The sequence below is a fragment of the Saccostrea cucullata genome, unplaced genomic scaffold (assembly GCF_032062105.1).
Source record: "Saccostrea cucullata isolate Sc308-1 unplaced genomic scaffold, CSIRO_AGI_Scuc_v1 ctg4671, whole genome shotgun sequence".
Lineage (NCBI taxonomy): Eukaryota > Metazoa > Mollusca > Bivalvia > Ostreida > Ostreidae > Saccostrea > Saccostrea cuccullata.
Window position 1 is genome coordinate 4264 of NW_026937960.1, and position 24346 is coordinate 28609.

The window sequence follows — 24346 nt, forward strand, 5'->3', positions numbered from 1 at the left end:
AACAAATTCATGATTATCTCCCCTTGGAAAAGGGCGTGGCCCTTCATTTGAACAAACTTGAATTCCCTTCACCAAAGAATACTTTGTGCCAAGTTTGGTTGAAATTGGCCCAGTGATTCTTGAGAAGAAGATGAAAATGTGAAAAGTTTACGACAACGACAACGCCAACGACAACGACGACAGACGACGGACAAATTTTGATCAGAAAAGCTCACTTGAGCCTTCGGCTCAGGTGAGCTAAAAATATCTCGAACTATCTCTATATCTACAAAACCACAATTTTGATTAGAAACAAATTTGGTGCACACACAAGTTCTTTAAATAGCATATGCTGAATAAAGTTTTGCTCACAATGTGAAAATGAAGTCATTATGCAGGTACTTGTGGCGAAAAATGGTTGTCTCAGTGGAACTCATTCAACAAACGACTAAAATATTTATGCTTAAAAATGCCTTTGAAGTAGCGTATAAGAATTTGTTCACAGTGTATTAAGACAAATGACTTCCTAATTTTATAATTCAATCAATGATTAAATAGATCGTTTTAGTGAAGGAAGGCAGATGGTTGAATATGATACTTGTTATGTTGCCCGGTGAAAGTAAGTTTGAAAAGGGGTTTATTTTTAATTAAGCAATATGCTATCAAAGGTCTCCAATTTACACTTTGAAAAATACTTGAATATTTCAACAATAATAACTATCAAATATCTAAGATATCGTTTACTTTTGATCATCCCCCCCGTAAACTCTGTCAAATAAACATTTACAATTTTCATTACAGCGGAGCAACATTTGAAAAGGAATAAAATCATTCAGAGTGAGTTAGGAGATTTAATGAATAAAAAACTTTTTTTCTATTTGCCCATTCTGTCAAAATTACAATTTTACAGAGTAAAGAAAAAAAATCAACATAATTAAATATTTTATATCATCTTTAAAATGACGTTTGGTGGTCCTCACAACTCTGAGAAAAATTATTGGATCCGTATTTATAGGTGAGAAAAAATTTCCTTCAAACTTAAACATATTTGTTGACGGAAGAAAAAAAAATCCTGTAATTGGGATGTAAAATAAAATTGAGTCGGGCCATTTCTAGGCAGTAGATCGGGAGAGAGGGCAACCAAATATTTTTATTAAAAATGGTCTTATATAAGGCTAGTACATGTTCCATCACATACTTAGTAATGCAAAATATTTGAATCTTTGGCACTATTTTGAAAAAAGAACATAGGATTTTCGGGGAGGGGGGGGGGTTAGTCTCTCATTTTTTTGCGATGATAGACATAGCATATGCAATGCACCTTTCTTTGCAAACATTGTGCTTGCTTCAAAATTTCAAAGAAACAACTCAATATATTTTATCAACCTTCGTATGTTCAATGAGCGAGAGCTTACAACGTTGTCAACATAAGGAGACATGATGCGTTTTTATGTCCAAACATTACTCCATACAATGTGTTGGTGATTGCAAACAATCAAGCTATTTATATGAGGTGCCTGAAGGAAATCCCATGACTGCCTAATTTTTCTATCTAACTGCTAAACAAAATAGACATATGTACCAACTTCTCGAATGTAAGACATGTAATTACAATTTGTTTTTCATGCATCGCATATTGTTTAACATTTTCAAGTTAAATGCTAAGCATCCTCCTTGCAGTGCCCCATTTCAAATTAACTTCTATCGCCACAGAAAAAAGACCCGACGTAAACACATATGTTTAGGACATTTTTTTATCTTTTTTCTTGAGTTTTAAAGAAACCAACAAATTATCAAGATTTGTTCCATGAAAAATTAAATATAATCATGGTAATAAACCCATCTATCCACAGCAGATATATGCACATGCCAACCACGTGCTCAGTGTAATAATATTAACGAGGAAACTCGAGCTGTAAACCGTTTTTCCCGATTTGCCGGAGTGGGGTTAAAATCGCGTTTTTTCATTAATCAGACGAAGCGATGCAACAAATAAAAGTAGTAAGTAATATTACCTAATGATTATAACTTGGTAATCTCTTGTCTTGAAGTTATTATGGTCGCATTTATTCTAAAATCAATGTTATTCGAACTCTGTGTGACAGAGGAATGGCGGACGAAATAAACACATGGCCTCAGGAAGACACATATGAAAAATCTAATCTTCAAGAATTATGGATAATGACAAGAAAAAAGCGAAACAAATGGTTGTAGCCATATTATCAATGAATCAAACTAACACCATTTTCAATGCATTTTTCATCTCGTGAATGCTGTAGCTGCGCAGTTCTAACATGATTGATTTCCTTCTAATTAAAACAAACTAAACTTAATTATTTACTAATTTTGGTCTCTAACAGTAGGTAACTAGTGCATTAGCACTTTGAGTAACTTTGGGTTAGTTTAGACGAGTATTAAGCGCATTCTTGGTATTTCTTATTTCACACCAGACTAGATCCAATATGGCTTGTACATCCCCCTTAAATACCTAAGATACCGTTTACTTTAGATTTTAAACATATTAGATATGATAAAAAGGAGGCACCTATTCTCTATCCACCTTGAATAAATGTCTCTACCAAGACATAAGATTTGGGTTTTGATGGTCGCCATGCTTATTTTTGAAAAGGAAATTCTTATCCATCCATTCTGATTGCCGAGATTTGACCCTTTCTTACACATGAACTGTTCTAGTTATAAAAATTAACCTACATGGAAAGAAATATAAAACTCAAAAAAATCTTTCAGCTTTTGTTAAAGAACGCTACGGAGGGAGTCACGTGACCGCCTATATCACGTGATTCGCTCATAAGCAGAATGGTGGCAGATGTGTATTAAAATCGGAGAGGACTTATTTAAAATATTATCAACACTGAAACCAAATATTGTTTCTTTTATGGAAGTTATTCAATTAGTTCGCGAACTTTTTGATCACCCCTCGTAATACCAGGCTTTTTTTTTTTTAATATAAAATTTTACGAGTTTAAATTTAACTGTTTATAAAACTCGTAAACAAAATTATAAAAAAAAAAAGCAGCACGTGATAAATACCCGTTATACGGTATATTGTTTGTCGCGCCCCGTGAGGATCCGGGTTAGAATAGATCTTCAGTACCCCCTTGCTTGTCGTAAAAGGCGACTAAATGGGGCGGTCCTTCGAATGAGACCGTATAAACCGAGGCCCCGTGTCACAGCAGGTGTGGCACGAAGATCCCTCCCTGCTCAAAGGCCGTAAGTGCCAAGCATAGGCCTAAATTTGCAGCCCTCCACCGGCAATGGTGACGTCTCCATATCAGTGAAATATTCTGGAGAGGGACGTTAAACAGTATACAATCAAACAATCATCAATGTCGCTGCCTACGTAGTGTAGCCTACTGCGCATACATGTATTGTCGTCCAACAAACATTGTTGCTTAATTTTTTTTTATGCCCACGTAGTTTGGGGTATATAGTTTTCATCGTGTCTGTCCGTCAGTCTGTCAAGCTGTCTAATTGTCTGTTTGTCCGCAAAACTTTTAACCTTATCCTTACTTTTTATTTAGTGTAGTTATTACATGTGTATTCCGTGTAACAAGACCTTTCTTTGGGTATCACAATATTTGAAGTTTTGACCTTGACCTTGGAGATTGACCAATTTTACACGAAAATTTCAAACTTTTACTTTGGCCATATGTTTTGAACAGTAAATACAAGGACTTTTATACTTCGTACAGATGTATATTTATTCTTTGTAAAAAAAATCCTTATATTGAATACCAACAAAGGACAAGTGCACTTAAGCAATACTTAATGGGCCCTTTTTATGTGCCATTTTACTTCAGAATATATTACCAAATCGTTCTCTATTGGTAATAGTTAGATACTAGTGGATATTTCTAATCAAAAAGCATGTTAAAAGCGCCACTTAAATAAGCATGGATTGAAACAATTGAATATTTTGAAAGGCCTATGGATACCCTATAAATTCGGAAAAGTCGTGCCGAACCTTCTTTTAGTTTCGTTTATGTAATTCAAGGGAATAGATATTAAGCGTTTGCGGAATGATATTTCTTGCGCCAAACCTGTTTTTAAAAATATGGAATGAAGTTCTGTATCTAAAATGATTAAACTAAGAAATTGGTACTCTTGTATTTGAAAAATTACAATAATAGCTTCATTGAATTTGAAATTAAAAAGGAGTGTTATAGGTGGCTTTCAGTACCTGTTTCATTGTCTTTCATGAAAGTTAAAAAATGTTTAACACTTTATGAACTACACTTAGATCTCCTTACCCTCCCGTGTTCTTAAAAACAAATGCTAGTACATACAAACATCTCTAAGCGGCAAGACTTTGACTTACTGAAACAAAACCTGCCTGTTTTACAGTGAGCACTTTTGAGGAATGTTTACCTGGGTAGAACTCACGTGACTATCAGTATTTTAAATAATTTATTCCATACGTGGGTTCAACATGGGTCATACAGGTAAATACACTGTAGTTCTCACTTGCTATAGAAAAAACATTGTACTTTTTATACATTTTTAATATTTTAAGTACGAACCTAATCATGTGCAAATTTCATACTTTCACATAAGTTTTATAAATGTAATATGCGTCTTCTGTCATTAGCACAAGTTTGCACAACGTTAGGCTCATAGTTAACAAAGGCTTTGAAATGAATGACTGTTCTCAATTTACTATAGAAAATCGCCAATGTCGGATGACCCCTACCACATTGTATAGTTTTGTTCTTTGCATATTCGTGGATTTCAGCAGTAAAATTTGTTGAATCGTATGGTTTAGATATCAATTAATGATTTGAGATGAAAATTTTAGCTTAATTTGATTGTTTATTTTTTCACATTTTACAGGGGCCCATAAGTGCACTCGTTCTTTGACCTTTTTACCTTGATGATTTCTGTATTTATGAAAATATTTAACCTTGTCTTTCTCTCATATTTCACAATTGTATTTCTCGTGAGAATACCCTGCGTTGGGTACCATTATATCAAATTTGCATATAAGAAAGGTTTAATCTTCGCTATATTGCCATACGTACGGGGGAATCAGACATTTTGTTTTTGTAGTTTTCTGATTATAATTGATGTGTAAATCACATTAACGTGTCTCGTATGCTAATTTACGCAGTACGATTATGACCGTACACATTGTATCGCCCTGTTAATTTTGCCACAGACGACAATGCGCACCTACCTTCACTGCACAAATTGTGGTCTATCGGTACATGTTACATAGCAATACTAGATACTGCTTCCATAAATATATATATATATATATATATATATATATATATATATATATATATATATATATATATATATATATATATATAAATATGACTTGAAATGTAAACTATATGTAATGAAGCTTTTATACTGGTATTATCTCTTCTTGCTCACTAATTCTTCAGAAGATTTTGAAAGATTTTTTCAATCATAATCCAATGATAATTTTGATCATCCCTTGGGTATCTTTGCCTGCAAAAATTCTATAACGGGTGGTCAGATGTTTGACAAAAATATTTTTATTTCAGAAATATATGCAGGTTACTAATTTTGTTACAACCTCACTTTTTTCACTTGCTAATTTTATTCTAGTTGTTCTTGTATGACGCTGTTTTAAAAGTTTGACAATGCTACCGAAAGTAGCATCGTGCTACCTAAAGTAAATTCAGAAATAATTGAATATCAACATTGCTGTTTAAAACAAAAAAGTGTCTTATATAACCATTTGATCATAATATTTCATCAAGTATAAATAAATTGGGAAATTTAACCATTTTCCTTTCTATTTTTTAATGTCTTAGTGAATAAAAACTCATTGATATTATGATGCAAGAATGCTGATTTGAAAGAAGCCTCTGAAGGTCTAAGCAATGCTTACATGTATTTTGCTTTGTCATTGCTGTTATAAAATTGTTTTCCTGCAATGTATTATTAACATCTGTTGTTTTTACCTTCAGAAAATGTATTAACATGTCCAGGGTCGACTGCCAGACTGCTTACTCCCCTCAGGTTCATCTCTGCAAAAGATACATTTGTTTTTTCTTGAATTGTCATTCTTAAATATTTCAATTTTTTGTTTTTGTCCCTTTTACACTCTTTGAAACTTAGCGGAGTTAATTTCGTGATACGTCTGCCGGAATTTTTATAAGGTAGGTCGAAAAGTCAGGAGCTAAGGAGGCCTGCATGTAAATCTCGTGCGCATCTGTCTCTGTGTCTGATGCTAAGGATGCCAAATACGCATGCAAATTTCGTGCGGCTGCCTTTGTATTTGATGTCAGTGGGCGAAGGCTATAAAAATTGACAAGGAAGTCCTTGTGTAATTTAAAACTATGTTTACATAAATCTACAATTTTATTTCACAATGAAATGGAAATATAAGGAATCACTGTCAGTATGCCAGGGACATCAACGATAGCGGGAAGCCCTGGCATGCTATACGAACTAGACAGTGATTCATTAATAAACAAATCGAAGTCAAATCATCAAAAGAATATTATTATTGTCGTGAAAAATTAATGTTACAATGTACATTTTTGTGATTTAAACATGACATCCAATAAACTTGACAATAAAAGATACTTGATCTTTAATGCATAGAGGACATCAATATAGTGTGATTTGATAATTGATTTATTCAGCAAGAGAAACCATTGGGTCGTATGTTGGCTGAAGTGCTTAGTACTAATAGGCATTTGTTTTTAATCTAATTGACTACAAAATGTATGTTCATATTAACTGATGTGCAGGAAGACTGGTCATCAGGATATCAATTACTCATCCATGGCAATTTATCACATCAATGGAATTTTGATAATCTTTGTTTTATGCCCTGCTCAGAAATTTTATTGATTATAGATTTTTATGAGATCTATCTTTGTTCGTAATATTTATGTACATTGTCATCTACATTAGAACACTTTTTTCAAATCAGTCCATGAGTGTTCTGAATACCCTTTATTTTTACAATCTTTTTACTATTACACACTTGGCCTCATCCTGTAGACACGCTTGTGCCTCGTCCGGACTGTGAGTGATTTGGAACTGATCTCTATGTATCTTTATCTTTAACCGAAAACATCTTTAAGTAGGTAAGTCATAATATGATGTAAAACAAATTTCTTTATCAGTAATCACAGAGAAAAGTATTTTCAGCTTTTACTCTTCGTAAATAAGTTTATCACAATATATAATAATTTAAATAATTTATACTTTGAACAAATTCAGAAAAGATGTGTAGCAGAGATAATACTTTGAGTGGAGCAATACCCTAAATCTCTATCGATCATGTTTGGTACAACCTTCAATTTTATTTTCTCATCAAGGGATAGCGACATGATTCGAACAATATCAATTCAATTTCAGAATTGTTTATGATTAATTGTAAGACAATTTGACACGTCATTAAAATATTCAAAATTGTTTAGGTTTGCAAAAAAATGTTTATAAATAAAAAATAAAAATAGAAATAAACAATTTCAGACAAATACCGGTATTAGAAATCTCATACATCGAACAAAAATTCAATCTAAGTGTTTTTTACATCCTTACTCAGCCATATTGAGGCGTAAAATTCTTTATCATGCAATTGCTTGCCAGCTTTCTTTTTAAAATCATATATATAGTACTTCTGATGTCTGATACCTCGCGAAGAAACAGCCACAACGTATGTTTCCAATAAAGTTTAATGACGTCGGGAACGAGTATCGAACCAGTGATCTTCCTATCACTAAGTGAACACATTTATGATAGGCTACAGCAATTCGTATATTTAGACTGGGGAAAAATTAAGAGAATTTTTTAAAAATTGCATGTGTGGTAAAAACATTACCAAGCTGGTTTTTTGTAATGATAAAGCTGTGTTGTTCTGTGTGGCATTCCACTCCTCGTGTTGATGTTATTGCTTTGATTTCCTCCTGACTTTTCCCTTGGAGTCGGTAGAGAAGAGTTGTTTTTCCTACTCCTTGTTCACCAACAATTATGATTTGTGAAATCGGGCACACTTCTACAGATCCTTCTTCAAGATATTTCTGATAACGCTCCAAAAATTCATTGTCTTCGAGGTATGTCTGCACTACAGGAGATTTTTAGATATATACATAAATAGTACTACTAAATTACTATCAGTTACTTTTAAATAAAATGTAATCTTTGTATTATCCTGTAAGCACATTATATTATGATTTATTTAAAAAATTAGATTTTTTTTTGGCATTTTGTAAATAAAATTAAATAATAAAAGAAAGTACTTTTTTGTTCTATTTTGTAACTGTATCATGAATAATTAAAAACATACTTCATTCTTATTCAATATAACTTAATAATCAAGTTTTACACGTGTTTCATTACGTCTTACTTTCATTCAAGGAATAGTCTTCATCCGATTTCAAAGGCAAGCTTCCTTCTAACTCATGGTGTTTGTCTAGTCATATTAAAAAGAGAATGTTCACATAGAAAAAGGTCCACGGGCCTGAATTGTCACATGAGTATCACAAAACAACTTTCCAACAACTGAAATTGATTCATGTGTTAAAACCATAGGCCGTGAAATTCACAATTTTGAAAGAGGCACCATTATTTATCAATACTATACACTAAATAGCATGATTACTTTGGTTACTTTATACCCAGAGGTAGATCAGATTAACAATGAGAAATGCATTTCCAGTTAATAACCAGTTGTGCACCCAACCCAAGGATCCATTGACCCCGGGGACACATATTTCAAAATTCTTGAAATTTCATCATAAATTTTATTTCTTCATAAAAGGGTGATTAATATTAAAAAGCAGATTTCAAAGCATTAATTTATTTTCAGACTATATAACCCCCACCCGACCCAAAGTACTCTTACCATAGGGCCCAGAAATAAATCATTTTGAAGGAGGCCCCTTTCATAATCATTAATTTGTACTTAGAACATTGGCATAATATCCAGGAGCAAAGGAAAAGGTTTTCAAAGAATTCATGCATTTCCAGTATATAATCATTTAGAGTCCCTCCTCTAACCTAACCCTAACAACAAAACCCCTTACCTTTGGGCCATGAAATTCACAAATCTGGATGGGGCATCCTTCATCATCATCACTATGTACATAGTTTATTGGTTTAATACTCAAGAGCAGAGGAGAAGATTTTTGAAGAAGTAATGTATTTTCGCTATATTATCAATAGAGCCCCGCCCTTACCCCAGAACCCATGACCCTGGGGCCATGAAACTCGCAGTTTGGAAGAGACATTCTTATTCAACATAACTATGTATTTGGTTTGTTTATTAAATGTCCAAGAGCAAAGAGGAAGATTTTCAAAGAAATAATACATTTTCACTATATAATCTATATAGCCCTCCCTAGCAACTAAGATCCCATGACCCTGGGACCATGGAATTCACATTTTTGGAAAAGGCAGCCTTATTCAACATAACTATGTTCTTATTTAGTTTATTTAATGACCAAGAGCAAAGAAGATTTTTCAAAGAAATAATGCATTTTCACTATATAATCTATTTAGCCCCACCCTAGCACTAGAATCCCTGACCCAGGGCCATGAAGTTCATAATTTTGGTAGAGGACTCAATGATGATTACAATTACGCAAACAGCTTGTCTGCCTGATATCCAGGAGTAAAGAAAAAGATTTAAAGATTGTATTGATTTTAGTGGTTTTGGCCCCACCCCTCAGGCTCAAGGGGAATTAACAATTTTTGTTCCCCTTTTCCCATAGATGCTTTATGCCAAATCAGACTGAAATTTGTTGAGTGGTTGCAGAGATGAAGCTGAAAGTATTCAAATGTTTACGCACGACGCACAACGCACGTCGACGAACGAAAACGGATAGTAATAGGACACCTGAGTTTACTCAGATGACCTAAAAATCGAAATCACTTCCAAACATACTGCCATAAAATATTATGTTGTTTACTGATATATATATGCAATTAGCTGCAGATCTGTAGCGTTAAGGTTTTATAAATTATAAATTTGTCTTTGACCATAACGTTACAGATCCCGTAATGCAAAAAAAGTCATTTACGGCGGAAGAATTTTTTCCACACTTTTGGGGAGAATTTCTCAACTTTCCAGCATCGGTCAATTCACTACCTTTCACTCTCTAATTCTAGACACATTATTCAACTGATCTTATATTTTATCTATCTCCTAACCCTTTATAGTCGTCTCTACAAGTGATAAACTCACTTGATTATAATAATGTGTTATATTGATGAAAATTTATTTCAAGCGCGTTTTTTGCCTGTAGAGACAACGACAATTGGTTGGGAGTTGATAAATATACATATTGGCTACAGAAAGTGTCTAGAATTAGGGAGTGAAAGGTATATCTAGATATGAAATAGATGTGGCAGGTGCTTTTATTTCAAGTCCAATGTAAAATATCGAGTCGAAACTATTTTTATTTTTATGGATAAATCAATGTCGATATATTTGAATGTTGTATTGAATGCAACAATTAGTGTTTTTCTCTTCTAGAGGAGACGTTTTTCAAGGAATATATATACAGATCAGTCAATTAAGGAGCACAATAAGTGTCAATTGATGTTCCAACATTTTTTCATTAATATTATCTCTTTTCACAAAAAATAAATATTAAATTATCAAGAGTTTACAAATTTCTTTATATAGAATATAAATGTGGTTTACCTTCATTCATTGGAGTGTCTGCAATCAATGGAGAAGTTTCGTCCATCTCAAATGATGTGTCTGTATGAAAACGTGTTATAAAATGCTTAACAACCTCAAAAACATATTCAGAAGGTAATAATGCTATCGAACTATTTATTCCTAGTGGGGGTCCCAGATTTAAGGAAATGTTCGAACCTAGGTTATATAGTATAACTTGGGTAGCTATTAAATTCATTCTTTGGACGCTCACCTTTATTAACTGTTTTGAACAGGTTTTCTTTCAGTTCATGTTCTTCTGCTGGGTCTTTACATGAAAATAAAGTTGATGCAAATAAGAAAAATGGTTAAAACACGTGAATGGCAATAACTCTATGATCGGGTGGGGAAAACGTTGTTAAAGCTTTATATATAATCCTAAATGTGTTATTGAAAAATAAGAATTAAGGTCACTGGCAAACCACGAAACAGAGTATACAACAATGCATTTTATTTCAAAACATTACGAATTAAATGGTTTTAGAGTAAAAGAAATTATGGTTAAGAATAATGTAAGTCCATTTAATCATCAATTTACATAGGTAATGCATTGAGAATTGTAAAAACATTGATTCAACAAAATCTATAAAGAAAGACTGGCTTAATTGGTTAAAAAATTTTAGTACCATTTAACTTGTTCAAAATTTCTTTACAATTCTACATGAAAGCCAGAAATGTTGCCAATATCCTTTAGTACTAAATTTTCCCTTCATAAAATATTCAAATGTCACTATTTTTGTCATTTCCAACATTTATTTTCATCAACAACAAAAGCATTATATTTTAATCGAAAATCGTTTGAAGTATCAAGTGCTGATTACTTATTCAGAAATGAATATTTGTCTTATTATGATATAAAAAAAATTTAATATGGTAAATGGAAAGATCAATAATATTTCATCTAACATTAAAAAAATATGAGGTTTTATATGAAAATAATATACATTTATTGCATGATAGTGAGGGAAATATGTAGACTTATTCAGCCAAGAAAAATCACATTCCCCGAGGGCTTTGCCCGAGGGAAATAAGATATTTCTTGGCTGAATAAGTATTCATGTTTCCCGAGTATTCATGTAATGATTTGTTTATTATACCGAAACAAGAAAAATATTTGAAATTTACATAAACTTTCAAATTTGGCATCGCTCTCAAATTCACTTTCATTAAAAAAAAAAAGTTACTAGAACTCTTTTGTCAACACATTATCATCAATTTTGTGACGTAAACCAGGTTATTGTGACGTCTACTATACTCTCGGGAATTTTCTTTAAACGAACGATAATTTTTGTGGAAAAATGCAGTAAGTATCCGAAGAGATAGAATATGATGAAAAACATGTCGACGGCTGGGAAATATGAAGTTTTATGGCTCGATCAAGTGATAACTTAGACCCAATCAAATTACACGTGGTTTAGAATATTTATAATGAGGTTTAATAATATTTACTATCATACCCGTCTTATTCACATTAGAAAACATAATTAAGTATTTCATTGTTAATCAAAGTGTCACATTGTTTATTAAAATGCATAAGTCTATACGCGTAATCTTTCCAATATTGTTCTTCAAATCATTTTTTTTGTGAAAATAAGTAATTGATTATAAAGATTCTGCATCTGAAATTTCTGAAAATAAATTAAAGACCTATCTGCTAAAAGATAGACACAATTTTGAAAGCTCAAAGAAAGTGAGAATATATATTTTAAGCTTCATTAATACTTTCAATATAAATTAGAAAATAAATATAACGCTTTAGAGCCAAAGACTAAATTGTCGCCAGACTTATACATTATTTTCTAACCATGACAAAGAGCACGCAATGGGTTTGACCAGGGGATGTTCACTCCTCCATGATAGCTGATCCCATCTCAGATGTTTTAGAGGTCCGTGTTTGTTCTGCTAGTTTGTGTTGTTTAATGGACTTTGAGTTTGAATTCTGTTCATTATCTCAGTTTATTTTATTATTAGTTTGTTTTGGATGAACGATGAAGGGAAATATGAAAATAACAAACAGTAATTAAATTCAATAGTTCATTTCAATTCATATTTGTAGCAGAGCCAATAGAGACCTCTAAAACACCGTAGAAGATAGAATAGAAGAATAAGAAGCTCAGCACTGAGGCTAGAAAAATATATTGAAAAGCTTAAATGCATATTTAGTAGTCCTGAAGTATCCCTAAAAAGAGAGAGGGTATGATTTCAAAGAAATTTAATCTACGTACTAAGTAAGGATGCATATATATTTATTTGTCCAATTTTGACATTAGTCCTAAAAGTTTGAACTTCACTCTGGCCTCCACCCTACCACTGGAGATTAGACTTTAAAGAAACGTGATTAATCACTATCTGAGGATGTTTCCATATATAAATGACAAAACATGACTTTGCTATTCTGGAAAAAAAAATTTTTAAACAATATTCATATATTATACTCCTATATAAAAATTTCATCGTTCATTTAAGAAATAAAATATCATTTTGAGAGTTTCATTTGGGTATGACATGAAGTCGGTCATGTGATCAAATTCGATTTTACTTTTTCAGTCGTGTTACAAAGAAATATAGGCAAATTTAGACTTTGCTTCGGAAACGCAACTTAACGTTTCTACGGCGTCATATGACGTCACAATTGAAACTTTGCAAATGGCTTGTGCAGTTTGCTTTCCATAATCAATTATTTCTGATTATGTGACCAACTTCATGTCATTGAAATTTGAATTTCAATTTTATCAGCATTGTTATTTAAGGAACGACATCAACAAATTATAACTACGAGTATATCAACAGAGAGATATTCAATATAAATATGACCTTCCATAACTCTGCTGGTCTAAGATGTTTACTATATACACCTAAATAAAACTTTGATCATCAATTGGGATCCCACCCTACCCCCGGGGGTCATTATTTGAACAAATTTGAATCAACACCATCTGTGAATGTTTTCATATTATATAATAGATATTACCAATCGAAAGTTTGCTGCTTTTGAGATGAAGTTTTTTGAAGATTTTCCTTTATATTCATTAATTAAGATTTTAACGTCCATGTTATGGCTCCAATGAGTCAAATGCTGACTTTCATTCTAATTGTTAGTCCATTATTTATACACTGACTTGAGGAGGGATTTTTCCGTTAATTCCCGATCATGACAAGGAGCACACGGCAGATGTGGATGCTCAATCCTCCATGGCACTTGATCCCACCTCTGATGTTTCGGAGGTCCGCGTTTGCTCTTTTCCTTTTTTGAATTGTTTTATAGAATTTAGATTGAATACTGTTTGTTAGCTCCGTATATATCCTTCTATTTTAACAAAATTTGAACAACACCACTTGATGATGCTTCCATATAAATATTTTCATTCATTGCTTTGCTGCTCCTGAAGATTTATGAAGATTTTTCATATATATGCTATATGTATGTATGTTAAATTAAATTAAGCAGCATTTTGGCTCGAGTCAGAAACCAGACAAGTATTCCTCCATAAACTGATCTCTTCTTTCGATTTAAGTAATACTTCCTAAACTCATACAATGTACTATTTGTCATCATAGACTGATCCTCGAGAAATTAATTATGAAATTTAAATCTGACAATTGGAAGAAAAAATAATTCGGCATTGGGAATAGTACCGTTATTCTGTACCGCCTTTTCTAGAGAAAGAAATTTTCAAACGTTATGGACTAAGATTTACAAATGAAGTTCAAACTCAAAGGCCAAAGTCAATACCGTAAATCTGGAAATTTTTGAGTAGATTTTATTTAGCGAATTCGGGCCAAAATGCTGCTTAATTTAATTTTTACGATTCAAAACTTTGCGAAAGACCACTGCTTTGTTTACATTTTCTTATTGGTAATTTATTTTTAAGAAAAAGTGTTTTTGAATGCAATGAATTTTTAAAAAAATTTGCTAAATATTAATCTACAGCAAAAATTTCCAGATTTACGGTATTACCAAAATTACTCAAGAGACGGTCTTGTCAAAAGAAATGTGAAAGTCAAATTTAATATTTTCTGAAGTATGACTAGATATAAGGTCAAAGTCAAATCGTCAATTTTTTTTTTTACAAAAGGAAAGGTCTTGTACATGTAGAAGAGAATATTCATATGTAATACAGGATTTTTTTCTTCAACCATTCAAAATTTATGGCCCAGGTTAGACTCATTGGAACCAATTAAGCTTCTAAATTACCTTTTCCTGTTCGTTTATCCATCCGACAACTCAGCAAAATAACTAAAACAACCGCAAGCAGAGGTAATAAAACACCAAGCAAAACTGGAATTAAATGTAACAGCCTGTGATTATTATTTCCACTGAGTGCGGGAATAGACGTTGCCTCAACATAAAGACTTTTATTATCAACTGCAGTATATGTAGGCATAGTCGTTGTTTTTTCCGTCGAAGTAACTGAAGATATTGTCGTTGTTCCAAAAAACCTAAGAAAACATTTAAATTTTTCAATTAAGTTGTAAAAGATTTTTTGTACAAAATTGTGTAGGTGCAAGATGACCCTTATATATTCTATATCTGAATTAAAAACTAAAATTAGTTTCTGTATGTACAAGAGAATAACAAATATGAAATTATTTCTTCAAAAATTAGCAAATATTGATTGATTGTATATTGTTTAACGTCCCTCTCGAGAATTTTTCACTCATATGGAGACGTCACCGTATGCCGGTGAAGGGCTTCAAATTTTGACCTTTACTCGGCACTCAGGGCCATTGAGCAGTGAGGGATCTTTATCGTGCCAGCGCCTGCCGCTGACACGGGGCCTCGGTTTTTAAGGTCTCATCCGAAGGACCCGCAACTTTCACTTCAAAGTGCCGAGCGCATGGCGAAGGAACAGTTGCTACCCATTTTAACGACTAGGTCGGTCGCGGCCGAGATGCGAACTCACGACCTCCCGATCACGGAGCGAGCGCTCTACCGACTGAGCTACCGTGAACGGTAGCAAATATTGATGTAGAGAATATAATTTGCTGTGATAATAATTCTTATTATTCTCATATTTGTTCGTAATTCATATCAAAATACCTCATTTATACTTATATAATTATCATATTACCTTATATTAGGACAACTTGGATCCGCAATATAACAGTTGTTCTGTGTGTTTATCTTTAAGCAGGCTGGGTCTGTGGAAAAGAAGTTTGTGATAAAGATGGGGAAATCTTGTAAAGGCTGCAGATAATGAAAGGTTATTTGTTAACATGACGTAAAAAACGGATCTCTGAAAATCTGCAGGCTTTAGAGGAGTAAGTATTCTCTGTTGACACCCGAAAGCTTAAACACGGCGTAAGCTCCTTTTTGAAACATGGCAGTCAAAATCCTATGTACATGTAGCTAGGGTGTTTTTAACAAAGGTATGGGGGAAGAACGCGAAACGGATGGGTTATAATTAGGATTTGTTTTCACAAAACGTACATATTTCTCCCAATCAAAGGCTACCCTTTTTCATTAGCAACATTACTGACAGCAAAATTATGATTTGGTGCATATCATGGACAAGTCTTTTGTTATCCCTTTTGCAAAACATGGAATGTTATACAGTAAATATATTTTGTCAAAAGTTTCAATTTTAAAGCTGCACGACTTTTATTAGTAAAATGATAGCGTGTTAATTTTTTTTTTATAAATTGTAACCTAGGTTTTCAATGTGGGTCAAGGTCAAAATGTTAATGTGATACTTTCACGTACCGAGTTAAGGGGATGAAGGACCTTTAGCTGAAAAAATACCTGTCGTTCAGTTTTTTTCATATTTTGTATATCTCCAATTTAGTATGTCACACATACCTAAAAGCAAATATACAGACCCTGAGACGCGCTACTACCCCAAAAAAAGGGTGTGTCTTTTGTGCGCTTTTCGTTTCGTGCAAACCGTGTAGCGTTTCGTGTAAGCTCCAAAGCGTTTCATGCAAACCGTGTAGCGAGCGTGCAAGAAGCGTGTGAGAAACGTGCAATTTTCAGGTAAGAACCGTGTGAGAAACTATACATTGTACATACAATGTAGATCGATCTTTACGCCGGCGTTTGGGTATATTACAAGAAAACTGAAATATTTTAGATGATCTGAATTAAAAAATACGTGATTTATGAAACAAATAATATACAATTATTCATGATTCACTCCTAAACTTTTCTTACATGATTTTCATGAAAAGACTACCAAATAAGTTCTGTTTATTTTTACTGTTTAAAGAAATTCGGATTTACAAATAAAAGATGAAATCCGCTGATACATAAGTTGTACTTATTAACTATTCAAAGAACCATTTACATCGTTTTGAAACTTTCTTTCACATACTTTAAATTTAGAGACAAGAGCGGAGTCATGATATATTTTTGCTTTAAATTAAAAGAAAAATAATTCCGGAATTTTTCTTTCTTTCTTTGAGAAAAAATATTTAGAAAGCAATGATCGCGTTGATACGTAGTATATTGAATTCAATGCCTTTAAAATTGTATATAGTTGATTAATTTGAAGTTCTTTGCAATTATATATATTTTATAACTATTAAATATATATGAAGAGTATACATCCAAGATATAATGATATTTTTGGTTGAAAATTTAAAAGATTATTTAGCATGTTCCAGATTTATTGATCGTCTTACCAAAGTCTAAACTAATAACTCCTACAAATTCAAACCAAACAGTGCAATTATCTAACAGAGAGAAATTAAAAGCAATTACTTTTTGCTAATTGATTTCCTGATATTGAATTTAATGATATTTTCATAAACAAGGGATGTATGTGTATAAAATGGCCATAAAGGTATACCATTTGATTGATTAACACTTGATGTTCTGTTTGAAGCATAAAAATAAAATAGAGACTTGGTGGTTTCATTTCCTATTTAAAAGTGTTTCCTACAAGTCCAGATCTTGGAGAACAGCTGGATTTATGAATTTCAAATGTTCTTAAATTTCAAGGTTAACATTTATATGTGGGTACTTTCAGTGAAGAAAAAATATATGAGCGCATTCTTTAATCTTAAAAATAAAACATGTTTTTAATCCCCAGGAACATTTTCATCATATACTTGTTGCATATTTTAGATCAGAGCTTGCGCGCTATATTAATTATCGAAAAATAGCTTTAAAAACTGACCGTTTTTGTAGACTTTTTCAGATAAGAGGAAATTGACGCATTTCATGACGTCATAATGCATAGACTTACCAGAAAATTACGTCATATTTGATAGATATGTAATCACCAAAGATCTAAGTGATATTCAATGGATTGTTAACTAAAGTATACAGTGTGTATATTCATTTCACAAAACATTAGGAATAAACGTCTTTAAGGCGTCTTAGAACATAGTTACTTACACTTGTACATATTTTTTGGAAAATAATATGCATTTGGACAGCCATTTTTGAAGTGACCACATTGGTAGTTGTTCAAAGTTTCCCTGTACAGTACCATACAGTTACCTGTGAAAATTGCAGTATCGATGAGCATAAATTCTATTACTTTATTAAGCGGTTTGTAAGACTTTTTTATCATTGAAATGTACTTTTATCAGAACAAATAGGTTTTAATTGATTTACCCGCTTCAACCAAACCACTTCTTCCATCGTAACAGAACTCTACCAAATCAGACAGATTGGATAGAGGTAGACAGTGATACACGTTGATCGACTCCCTCACATCAGAACAGTTCAGTCTGAGTGTGGCAGCCTCGACTTCAGATTGATTTCCGGGACAGCTGTCTACAGGCCATAAGGTCAACTGAATAAATGAAGATTGAAATGCTTTTGAGTTAACTATTTATTATAACGAAAAGTTGTACCAGATCAATCCTACGTAGCAGGAATATAATCAAGGTACTGACACAGTATTGAAAGATGGAGTCAAAATTAACTTCATGCCAAATTTCAAAAATTTCATTGTACTGAATTGTGAAAACGTTTTCATAAGTTATTTATAGGGTTTCAGTACTAACTTCATATTTGTATTAACATAAAAAAAATTGAAAAAAATTATCTTTAGGTTTTTCATTAACTTTGCAGTAAGAAATTCAGTAATTAGTAGGTCAAGAAAACTTTTCGAGATGTCAAAATTTCACCAAGTCCGAATCAATATATTTCCTGAAGTAAACAATCGATGATACATTTGCAGTCGTAATCGCACGATCTTGAGTTTACTAGTCAAGTGTGATTTTATAATTATTGATTTAATCACATTTCAAATTTAAAGCGCTTCAATAATCTAAGCAAGAAAAAATTTTATACAATGTACATTTTATACAATTTATTGAAAGAAAATCAAACTGGTTTCAGGAAATACTATTCTACACTAGATCATATCTTAACATTACAGTTTCTATCAAATATTTTAATGCAAAGAAAGAAAAAATTATTCTGTGCTTTCGTTGATTTTAAACAAGCCTTTGATACTGTATGGCGGAATGGCCTTTGGGCCAAATTACAAATTAATGGAATAAAAGGCAAATGTTTTCAATATATTCAAAATATGTATAAAGGTATTAAGTCTATGGTGAAAATGAATGGCATGTCCACAGAATTTTTTAGTTCGATGTAGGAGTAAGACAGGGAGAAAACCTCTCGCCATTTCTATTTTCCATGTATATTAATGATCTTGAAGATTTTTTACTTAACAAGAATGTTGCAGGCTTGCAAAGTATTTCAAGTACTATTGAGAATGAATTACTAATGTATTTTAAACTGTTAGTACTTTTATATGCAGATGATACTGTTATTATGGCTGAATCAGCCGATGAATTACAACATGCAATTAACGAATTTCAAAAATATTGTTTACAATGGAAGTTGAAAGTTAATGTCGAAAAGACGAAGATCATGGTATTTTCAAAGGGTCCAATGTTAAAAAGAAAATTTTATTACGATAACTTAGTTATTGAAAACATTAAAGAATTTAAATATCTAGGCGTTGTATTTTCACGCTCTGGTTCCTTTTGTAAAACAAAAAAACACTTATATGAACAAGCTCAAAAAGCGATGTATGGTATTATAAGAAAAATCAGACAATTCAAATTACCAGTTGACTGTCAATTTGATCTTTTTGATAGAGTTGTAGTACCAGTCTTACTATATGGCTCTGAAGTATGGGGCTACGAAAACCTTGATATTGTAGAACGTTTACACTTGAAGTTTTTAAAGCATGTATTTAATTTGAAAAGTTCCACGCCATCGTACATGGTCTATGGTGAAACAGGTCGCTTTCCTCTGTACATCTCGGTATACTGTAGAATGATTGCATTTTGGGCAAAGCTTTTTTCAGGCCCACAAACTAAAATTGTAAATGTTTTATACAAACATATGTTTAAATTGTACTGTGATGGAAATTTAACAAACCCATGGTTAGATTGTATACAGAAAATATGTAATATATGTGGTTTACCAAATGTATGGTACGAACAGAATGCCAATATGAATTATAAATGGATAACTGCTACCGTAAAACAAATATTACAAGATCAATTTATTCAAAAATGGTTTAGTGACGTTAATAATTCCTCAAAAGGACAAACTTACAGAATCTTTAAACAAAATTTTGGATTTGAAAATTATATTAATAAGTTATCTCCTAAATTTAGAGCAATATTTATGAAATTTCGTACTACAAATCACCGTTTACCAATAGAGACAGGAAGATGGCAAGGTTTACCACTGTGCGATAGAATATGTACACTTTGTAAAACTAATCAAATTGCAGATGAATTTCATTATATTTTAGAATGTAAAACGTTATCTAATGTGAGAAAGAATTACCTAGGTAATTATTATTCTTCTAGACCGAATGTTATAAAATTCATGGAAATTATGTCAACCTCAAACGAAAAAGTAATGAAAAAACTTTGTATATTTATCCAAAAAATTTATGCTGCTGTCTGTCCTCCTTGATATGTTTCCCCACTCCTTTTTTCTACCATTGATCTTTTGTTATGTTTTTTATATTGTGTATGTGTATGTACCTCTGACCAGACTGTTTATATTGTATATAATGTATATATGTTATTTATGCACAATACCCCATGTACCAATAGATTGGTCTGGGTGAATAAACTGAACTTGAACTTGAACTTGTATTTTGATCAAAACAATTTTTGCACATTCATTAAGCGTAGATTTAATTTATGTTGACTTTTGATGCCTCGATTGCCATTAAACTAAACAAGTTGCCTACGGGCCTTGTAGGTCACATCAGTATCCCGTAACAAGTTAACAACAATTGAATTTCATTCAAGAGGCCGTGAAATTTTGAAAGAAGCACTATTGCTTATCATAATTATACAATAAGCATGATTACTTTAGTAACTTAATACCCAGAAATAAATCAGAGTAACAAAGAGAAAATGCATTTCCACTTTGCAACCAGTTGTGCACCCAATCCCACAGGAACCACTAACCCTGGAGTCACATATTTCAAATTCTGTAAATTTTATCATGAATTTTATTTCTTCATAAATTGTTGAATACCAAAGTGCAAATTTCAAAGCATTAATTACCGGTCACGGTAGCCTAGTGGTAGAGCGTTCGTTTCATGATCGGGAGGCCCGGGTTCGATTCTCATTCGCGGCGCCGCGTCATACCTAAGACGTAAACAAAGGTACTGACTGTTCCCTCGCCAAGCGCTCGGCACTAGAAGTGAAAGTCACGGGTCTTTCGGATATGACCTTAAAAACGTAGGTCCTGTGTCAAGGTAGGCGCTGGCACGATAAAGAACCCTCACTATGGCCCTGAGTGCCGAGTATAGGTCAAAATTTGAAGCCCTTCACCGGCATACAGTGACGTCTCCATGTGAGTGAAAAATTCTCAAGAGGGACGTTAAACAATATACAATCAATCAAAGCATTAATTTATCTTAAAACTATGTATCACCTCCCCCGTCCTTCAAATACCTCTGACCCAGGGGCCTGGAAATTAACAATTATAGAAGAGGCAGTTTTTTTATCACACATATGTCTTTAGATCATTGGCATAATACCCAGGAGCAAAGGAAAAGATTTTTAAATAATTCATCTATTTTCATTAAATAAACATAAGAACCCCGCCCTACACAAGAAGCCCTGGCCCAGGGGCCATGAAATTCAAAAATCTCAAAATGGCATCCTTCCACTTAATAACTATGTACAAAGTTCATTGGTTTAAAACCCAGGTGCAGATAGATTTTCAAAGAAATAATTCATATTACTTCATAATCTTTATAGCCCCGCCCTAGCAATCGGACCCTTAACCCTGGGGCCATGAAGTTTACAATTTTGGAAGAGGTGGCCTTATTCAACATAACTGTCACTTAGTTAATTTATTTAATGCCAATGAGTAGAGAAAAAGAATTTCAAAAAAATTATGCATTTTTACAATATAACCTATAGAGCCACGCCCTAGCATTAGAATCCCTGACCATGGGTAACCATAAAATTTAGATTGTTGAAGAGGCAACATAAATTAATTCAACATAATTATGCACATGGTTAGTTTATTTAATATCAAGGAGCAAAGGAGAAGAATTTCAAAGAATTCATGCATTTTCACTATGTCATCTATACAGCCCCGCCCTAACACTAGAACCCCTGACCTTGGGGCCATGAGATTCACAATTTTAGAAGAGGCAGTCATATTTAATTTAGTATGCACTTGGTTAGTTTATTTAATGCCAAGGAAGAGAAAAGAAGAACTTCAAAGAAATAATGCATTTTTACTTTATAATCTAGTTAGAACCCCTGACCCTGGGGCGATGAATTTCACAATTTTGGTAGAGGACTCAATGCTGATTACTATCATGCCAACAGTTTGACTGCTTGATTTCCAGGAGTATACAAGATTTTCAAAGAGTGCACTAATTTAAGTAGTTTTATCCCGACCCTCCAGGCCCCAGGGGCAGGGGCCATAAATTCAATTTTTGTTCCCCATCACCAATAAATGCTATATGCCAAATTTGGTTGAAATTGTTTCAGCAGTTTCAGAGAAGAAGATGACAAAGTTCAAATGTTATCGGGCGACGGACGACCAATGACGTATGACAACGAACGAAAATGGATAGCATTAGGTCATCTCAGTTCAGGTTACTTGAAAACATGGTCAAGTGACCCCATGTAGAAATGAATAAATGAGTTCAATGAATTTATATTAAAAAAAAGTATAAGCAGCAGTTTAATGAAACCTTGTATTGCTCAATTTGTTAAATACCCAAAAGTTTTTTCTGCATATTCAAGAAACACACTCATTGATATGAAAAACTAGTTGGAGTGCTCTACTTACACTTTCGTATTGAAGGATCTGTACAAAAAATAGTGTCCAGAAAAATACTAGCGATAAATCTTTCCGTTCTCCTGAAGCCATACTGTCTTTTCATTACTAAATCCAAATCTACAGTAAAGAGGAGAATATGGAACACTAAAAATAACAGTGATTACTATCAGTATTATACCTATTTAAAAAAAATTAAAGAAAGAAAATGCTTGCAAATTGTAATTGATTGTTTCTTGAAAAACGTTATATTTTGAGTTCCGATAAACTATAGAATTCTTGTAATCAAAATTTGCTTTATCTTTAAAACAATCAAAAATTACACAAACATCATACGTTAATTTCATTTTTAAAAAATGTTTCATTTTAGCAATGCGTTGTCTGTTCTCAAATATACTTACCCCTATTCCTTCATTATGACACACATAAGCACTTGACAAACACGCCTAAAAATGGCGTCCGTAGTTCAAAACGAAAGTAGAATTTTACAAAAAAAATCTTTATATTGTTTTCCCATGTTATACTTTCGTTTCTATAAAAAATTTGTTCAATCTTTGATCCAAATATATCTAGAAAACATTTATAAGTAAGTTCTAGGACTGCAATAAGGGAACTTCCTGGTTAAAATCGCAGTACTGGAAGTACTAAAAGTTGGCGGTAACTAATATCAGTATAATTATGGCTTCATTCTTTATATCTCAAGAATCGTGCATTGTGTAATTTATTAAACCCCGCTTGAAAAGCGGAAGGGTATATAGTAATCGGTATGCCCGTCTGTTAAGCTTTGGGGTAACTATCTCTTATCCGCAACTCTTCCCCATGAATGAAATTTGCTGAAGATATCACAGAATCTTTATTACATATTGTGAACCTCCTTTTTTACTTTTTGATCCAACACATATTTTAGGTTTCCAATAGCAGAACATGGACACTGCATTTTTATTCATATGGAAAGCAGGGATATCACTTCGTGATCTCATTACTCACAGTACCCCTAGTTTATCTGATTTTCTCTTTATAGGGAGCGGGCGGGGGGGGGGGGGGGGCGAAAGGAAACCTTTTTATGTACATTTATAATTACAGACTTTATATTAGAGTTATTATTATGCCATATATTTTTAGACAGCATATAGGCTGGTCATAGTACATATACAATGTACGAGGGCTGTCCGTGAAGTTCGTGGACAAGCTAAATTTAGATAAAAATGGTGTCGTTGATATTTATTATTAACATATTTATAATACTTTACTAAAAGTAAATTACAAAATGTAAAATTAAACTCAATTTTAATAATTTTTTTCCAGATATACACTTAGTATATAGACATTGAAAATTGCTTCGTAGGTTTAGCCCGACGCCCCACCCCAATCCCCCCTTTCCGCAGTAGAGGTGAAAAAGTGGGAAAGTGGTGGTGTTTGAAAGAATTTTTTTTTGTACTAAAGTT

The 24346-nt window shown here is 32.7% G+C and overlaps 1 protein-coding gene across 1 annotated transcript; it reads right to left on the bottom strand.

Annotated features, from left to right (window-relative positions):
• Positions 1-5916: 5916 nt before the first annotated feature.
• LOC134249126 (uncharacterized) lies at positions 5917-23375 on the bottom strand. The gene is made up of 11 exons (XM_062731477.1): positions 23303-23375; positions 22914-23021; positions 18219-18399; positions 17997-18101; positions 15730-15799; positions 14853-15097; positions 10872-10925; positions 10640-10699; positions 8339-8404; positions 7814-8056; positions 5917-6002 (listed from the first exon to the last, which is right to left on the bottom strand). Exons 2-11 carry the CDS (start codon positions 22992-22994, stop codon positions 5917-5919), a joined length of 1191 nt encoding a protein of 396 aa, XP_062587461.1. The 5' UTR covers positions 22995-23021; positions 23303-23375.
• Positions 23376-24346: the final 971 nt, after the last annotated feature.

Coding starts and splice junctions, on each gene's coding strand:
- LOC134249126 (XM_062731477.1), bottom strand. CDS start 22,994: ATGGCTTCAGGAGAACGGAAAGATTTATCGCTAGTATTTTTCTGGACA. Junction 8,057..8,338: donor AGACTATTCCTTGAATGAAA/GTAAGACGTAAT, acceptor AATCTCCTGTAG/TGCAGACATACCTCGAAGAC. Junction 6,003..7,813: donor CATTACAAAAAACCAGCTTG/GTAATGTTTTTA, acceptor TATCTTTTGCAG/AGATGAACCTGAGGGGAGTA.